The sequence below is a fragment of the Orycteropus afer genome, unplaced genomic scaffold, assembly GCF_000298275.1.
Source record: "Orycteropus afer afer isolate SDZICR_OR568_19922 unplaced genomic scaffold, OryAfe1.0 scaffold01315, whole genome shotgun sequence".
Lineage (NCBI taxonomy): Eukaryota > Metazoa > Chordata > Mammalia > Tubulidentata > Orycteropodidae > Orycteropus > Orycteropus afer.
In genome coordinates, this window is record NW_006922902.1 from 95,938 (window position 1) to 101,526 (window position 5,589).

General features: G+C 42.8%; 1 protein-coding gene across 1 annotated transcript; it reads left to right on the forward strand.

Annotated features, from left to right (window-relative positions):
- Window positions 1–385: 385 nt before the first annotated feature.
- On the forward strand, window positions 386–5,057 carry LOC103213130 (HLA class II histocompatibility antigen, DO beta chain). The gene is made up of 6 exons (XM_007959009.1): window positions 386–452; window positions 2,323–2,631; window positions 3,094–3,375; window positions 4,453–4,563; window positions 4,810–4,841; window positions 5,025–5,057. Exons 1-6 carry the CDS (start codon window positions 386–388, stop codon window positions 5,055–5,057), a joined length of 834 nt encoding a protein of 277 aa, XP_007957200.1.
- Window positions 5,058–5,589: the final 532 nt, after the last annotated feature.

Consider the following 5,589-nt stretch of genomic DNA (forward strand, 5'->3'; position numbering starts at 1 on the left):
GTCCTTCAAGTCTCAAATGCCATTTCTTCAGAGAGCTCTTTATTGACTTTATTATCATTTCCTTTTATTGTTGCTGTTCTCAAATGCACAGGAATTGAATTAATCTTAGCCAGTGAGTTCATAGCACATTGTAATCCTTGGTTGGTAAAAGGACTCTCTCTTTCTTTGTATTTCCATTCTCATTCCTTTCCCTCCATAGATAACCATTGTAATGAGACTAGTATATTTTAAGTATGAGGGTGGCCTTTAAAAATATGTAGTATTTTTTTGTTTGTATTTTAAAATTGTAATAAATATTGTGCATTGGACTGTATTCTATTTTTCTTTTCACTTAACACTATGCTTTTTGACAGTGATGTGGGGATGTTTGTGGCACTGATAGAGCATGGGAAGCCTCATGCTGTTGAATGTGAATGCAAATTCATCTTTATCAATGAGGAAGCAGGCTCAGGGTGCGGAAGTGTCTTTTCCTAAGTAAAACCACTTAATATAGTCCTAGAACTTAAATAAACCTAAACCCAGGCAATTTACCAGTTAAAATTTTCCAGTTCTCTAAGACAAGTATGACTATATGCTATAGAAATAAAAATAATACTTTTTCTTACCTATGAGGATGAGGAAAATAGCTTTGGAAAGTTAGATAACTTTGGAAGGTTAAATAACTTTGGAAAGTTAAATAACTTTGGAAAACATGAGTAGATTAAAAATGAGGCCCAGTGTATGAAAGTTAATAAATAGTTCAGATGAATCTGTCAATATTTACTAATTTAAAGTACCTTACCAGGTACTTTAAAAGTAGAAAAGCATAGTGGACAATGGAATTGACCTTTTGTTTATTCTGTTTTCAATAGAAAAGTCCTAAAAGAAGGTTTAAAGTAACCTTATATTCCTTGTCACTATGTTATTGTAAAGGAGCTCTGGTGGCATAGTGCCTAAGGCTTTTGACTGCTAACCAGAAGGCTGGCGGTTCAAACCCACCAGCCACTCCTTGGAAGGAAGACTGGGCATTCTACTTCTGTAGAGATACTGCCTTGGAAACCCAAGAAGGGGTCACTATGAGTTGTAATCCACTCAACGGCAGTGAGTTTTTTGAATTTTACAATATTGTGAATACTAGAATTGTAGATGTGGGTAATGATCCTGTTAGTAATAGTAATAATAACTAATAATAAGAGACATCTTCAAACCATGAATTAATATTAATTCTTTTTTAATATCAACACAGGTAATGTTAGAGCCAGCACAGGGGATGGGATTGAGGTCTCTTGAGTAAGAGTATAAAGGAAAAAGCAAAAGGAAAATTCCTGGAGAAAATTCATAGTGAGTAGGAGGTAGAAGGGGAGCTTAATTTTATACCTTTATGCACTTGTTCTGTGTTTCGCCTCCCCCCACCCCATCCTTCCTCCACTTTATTCCAGAAGGAATGGGTAGAACAAATTGCCAAGGGAAAGCATGTTATTCAATTATTCTACATGGGGATGGATCTTTTTTTGACTTGGTAATGTTGTTGTTGTTGTTATTTGCCATCAAGTCGGCCCCGACTCAGCGACCCCTCCTTGGGTTTCCGAGGCAGTATCACTACGGAAGTAGGATTGCCCAACCTTCCTTCCGAGGGAGTTAAAACCTTGGTCTTTAGAAAGCTTGGCTGGGAAAAACTTAGCACAGTATCGGGCATTGAACAGAGTCAATAAATATTCCTTGAATAAACAAATGAATGAATGCTTACATCTCTTGGGACTTTCTCTTTCACTTGCCTCTTTGGGTTACATATCTCCTGTTTGGCTGGTCTAGTAGAATGGACCTTGGGCTTCTTCTCCTCATGGATGTCTTTTGCTAAGAGGAATCAGAGGTGGAGCCTAGGAGTAGAAGAGCCTGTTGTTGTTGTTATGTGCCATCGAGTCAGACCTGACTCATAGCAACCCCTCTTTGGGTTTCCGAGGCAGTATCACTACAGAAGTAAATCGCCCCATCTTCCTTCTGAGGAGTGGCTGGTGGGTTTGAACCGCCAGCCTTCTGGTTAACTGTCAAAAGCCTTAGGCACTATGCCACCAGAGCTCCCTACTTTGGATTATTTACTGAGCTCAAAAGGCCTCTTCTAAAATCTTCTTACAACTCAAGAGCATTAGCAAGTGTCCTTCAAGTCTCAAATGCCATTTCTTCAGAGAGCTCTTTACTGGTCAAACCTGCACTATTAACTCCATTATCATTTCCTTTTATTGTTGCTGTTCTCAAATGCAAAGGAATTAAATTAATTTTAGCCAGTGAGTTCACAGCACATTGTAATGTAGTCTGGTATAATTTGTCAGAAATGGGTTTCCTAAGGATGGGGACTGGCTCATGGTCCTTTTCTTGGTTTTCCAGAGGATTTTGTGATTCAGGCAAAGGCTGACTGTTACTTCACCAATGGGACAGAAAAGGTGCAGTTTGTTGTTAGATTCATCTTTAACTTGGAGGAGTATGCACATTTCGACAGTGATGTGGGGATGTTTGTGGCGTTGACGGAGCTGGGGAAACCCGATGTTGAGCAGTGGAACAATCGGATGGATTTATTGGAGAGGAGCAGAGCTGCTGTGGACACACTCTGCAGACATAACTACAAACTTGGTGCACCCTTCACAGTGGCGAGAAAAGGTGAGGTGGGAGATGGAGTCTGGCGAGGTTCAGGAAATCTCCCCCATGCAATTCTGGCCGTGGTTCTTCTTTCTTATGATAGGCATTTGTCTGTTTCAGGGTAAATGAAGGGTTATGAACAGGGGAGTCTGTGTATGTTCTGTTCTCAACAGTGACCTACTCATTATTCTCACAGGTCAGGTCACTGTGCTCTAGGTCCCAGACCTGCCAAGTCCTCAGGGACTTTAAGGACTAGTGTACCCTCAGGGAAGAGGTAATTGTTGCAAGTGTCTGATAAGGCTTAAGTCCTTCTTGGGGCTTTATGCCTTCTTGGCACACCCAGTTCCTGTGTCTTCGGCCTGAGGTTTTCCTACTTTTCCAGTTTCCACTGGGCTCTGGGACAAGATTAGAGGCAGGAATTAAGTCTCTAAAGAAAGTTGGTGGTTTTCGCTCACAATGTTTCATCTTTTTCTCTCTTCCTAGTGCAACCAGAGGTGATGGTGTATCTGGAGAGGACCCCATCCCTACATCACCCCAATTTGCTGCTCTGCTCTGTGACAAATTTCTATCCAGGGGACATCAAGGTCAAGTGGTTCCGGAATGGGGAGGAGGAGAGAGCTGGGATTGTGTCAACAGGCCTTATCAGGAACGGAGATTGGACTTTTCAGACTGTGGTGATGCTGGAAATGACTCTTGAACTTGGAGATGTCTACACCTGCCTTGTTGACCACCCAAGCCTGCTCATTCCTGTTTCTGTGGAGTGGAGTGAGAGTCAGCTTCTTGTACTCTCTGGGCCCACTTCACAATCATACTGACTCCCAGCCTGTGTCACCTTTGCACATTTCTTGGTCATAGCACTAATTCTTTTCCCTGACCTAGGAAAGGCACAGAGATCTGGAGTCTTTGGGCTAGGGTGGCGTAAACATGGCAGATATCTATCCTATACCTTTCAAGCCCTGATAGTGCAGTGGTAAAGAGCTTGGCTGTTAACTGAAAGGTCAGTGGTTCAACCTTACCAGTCACTCCACAGGAAAAAGATGTGGCAGTCTGCTTCTGTGAAGATTTACAGCTTTGGAAACCCTATGGGACCAGTTCACTCTGTCCTGTAGGGTCACTATGAGTCAGAATTGACTCAATGACAATGAGTTTTTACCTTGCAAGAAAGGAAGAGGTCCATTCATCTCATCACTTTCTTCCACCCTGAGAACTCTACCACTATCTATTACCATCAAGTCAATTCTGACCCATACCGATTCTATAGGTCAGAGTAGAACTGCCTCATAAGATTTTCTCCTGTGAAGCAGCTGGGGATTCCAATCACCAACCTTTTGGTTAGCAGCTGGGCTCTTAACCATTGCACCATGAGAGCTCCTCCCTGGGAGCTAGTACCCTCTAACACTACAGTCTTCGTATTTTGGGGCCATTCTTATAGGCTTTAAGAAGCAGTAACAGATGGGAGGTAACTCCATGTGTGAAATCCTTGGCCTCAAAGAGCCATTTCTAAATTCCTTCCTTCTCTAGGCAGCATTGCATTTGGCATCCACTACAGGCTCTGGAAGAGACCTGGTGGTGTAGTGGTTAAGCGCTTGGCTGCTAGCCTAAAGGTTGGTGGTTCTCTGTGGGAGGAAGATGTGGCAATCTGCTTCTGTAAAAAATACAGCTTTGGAAACCCTATGGGGACAGTTTTGCCCTGTCCTGTACAGTCGCTATGAATCTGACTCAATTTGATGGGAATGGGTTTTTTTTTTTTTTTTTTTTGGATGGGCTCTGGTATTTCAGGAAGATGCATCAAATATTGGGAGTTTTTTTTTTTTGAATAACTTTAAGACCTGTTTTCTGTAGGAGCGCAATCTGAATACTCATGGAGGAAGATACTAAGTGGAGCTGGAGGCTTCCTGTTTGGGATAATCTTCCTTGTGGTGGGGATTGTCGTCCATCTCAGGGCTCAGAAAGGTAACAAGCCTCTGAGGAGTGCCTGACACCTGCCATGTGGCTTCCCCTACCCCTGAGCTTCCCCAACATCAAAGATCTGAGGCAGGGAAGAGTGATTGTACATCTCAGGGATCACCAGGATAGTCTTTTCTGGTTGGGTACTTTGGAGGGTGTACGTGGAGATGGGATACTGCAAACCCTCCTCCATCCCCTCCACATAATGATACTCATTTGGTACTAGCTGGGGCATTCTCTTTTTCTCTCCAGGATATATGGAGTCTCAGTTGTCTGATGATGAGGTAATGTCTTTTCTTCCTTGCCTATGGGTGGCAGATCATTGCCCTAGTCCTTTGGCCAAGAGGAGACACAATTGGGATTAGGGGACAAAGGGTGGCTTTGGCTCTGGTTGGATGGTTCTGTCTCCTGAGTTCCTGAAATGGGAGAGCGAGTGCGTCATGAGAGCTTTGTCACTGTTCCTGCAGGTCTCAAGAAGTATTCTCCCACCGCAGCCATGACAAGGTCCTAACTGAAGCTTCTCCTGGATCCTGCTGTAGCTGAGTATCCTGGGCCCTACAACATTAGTGAGGTCTACGTTCTGGAAGTGATTCTTTCCCATAAGCCTAGGGAAATCTTGGACTGATTTTACAAACTTTGTATTCTGAGATCATGCGCCTCCCTACCCCTACCCTTGTGCCCTTCTTCCTGCTACTTGCCTACTTCATTAAGTCTTCATTTCTAAGCAAACTGTCTGGAAATCCCGCTATGACCTACCTACTTCAAGTTCCAAACTGTTTCCTTTTCTGTGGTCCAGCCCTGGCCCTGTACACTATTATTCCCAAATCTTTCTCTGATCCAGCTGTAGTCCCCACAAAGTTTTCAGAAGATAAATAATCACTGTTTCCTTCTGCTTTTTATACCTTTTAATTGTAAAATAAAAGAGATAACAAATAACCACATAAAATGTATAATTTGGTGAAGCATTTAAGTAAAACCCCTGTAATCACCACTTAGGTCAAGCAATTGAACTTGGCCAGACACCCCAGAAAT

What these genes read in the sequence shown, in the direction of transcription:
- LOC103213130 (XM_007959009.1), top strand. Translation starts at nt 386, where the DNA reads ATGGGAAGCCTCATGCTGTTGAATGTGAATGCAAATTCATCTTTATCA. An exon ending in TCCTGTTTCTGTGGAGTGGA is followed by an intron (nt 3,376 to 4,452) that starts GTGAGAGTCAGC and finishes TGTTTTCTGTAG; the next exon opens with GAGCGCAATCTGAATACTCA. An exon ending in CCATCTCAGGGCTCAGAAAG is followed by an intron (nt 4,564 to 4,809) that starts GTAACAAGCCTC and finishes TTTTCTCTCCAG; the next exon opens with GATATATGGAGTCTCAGTTG.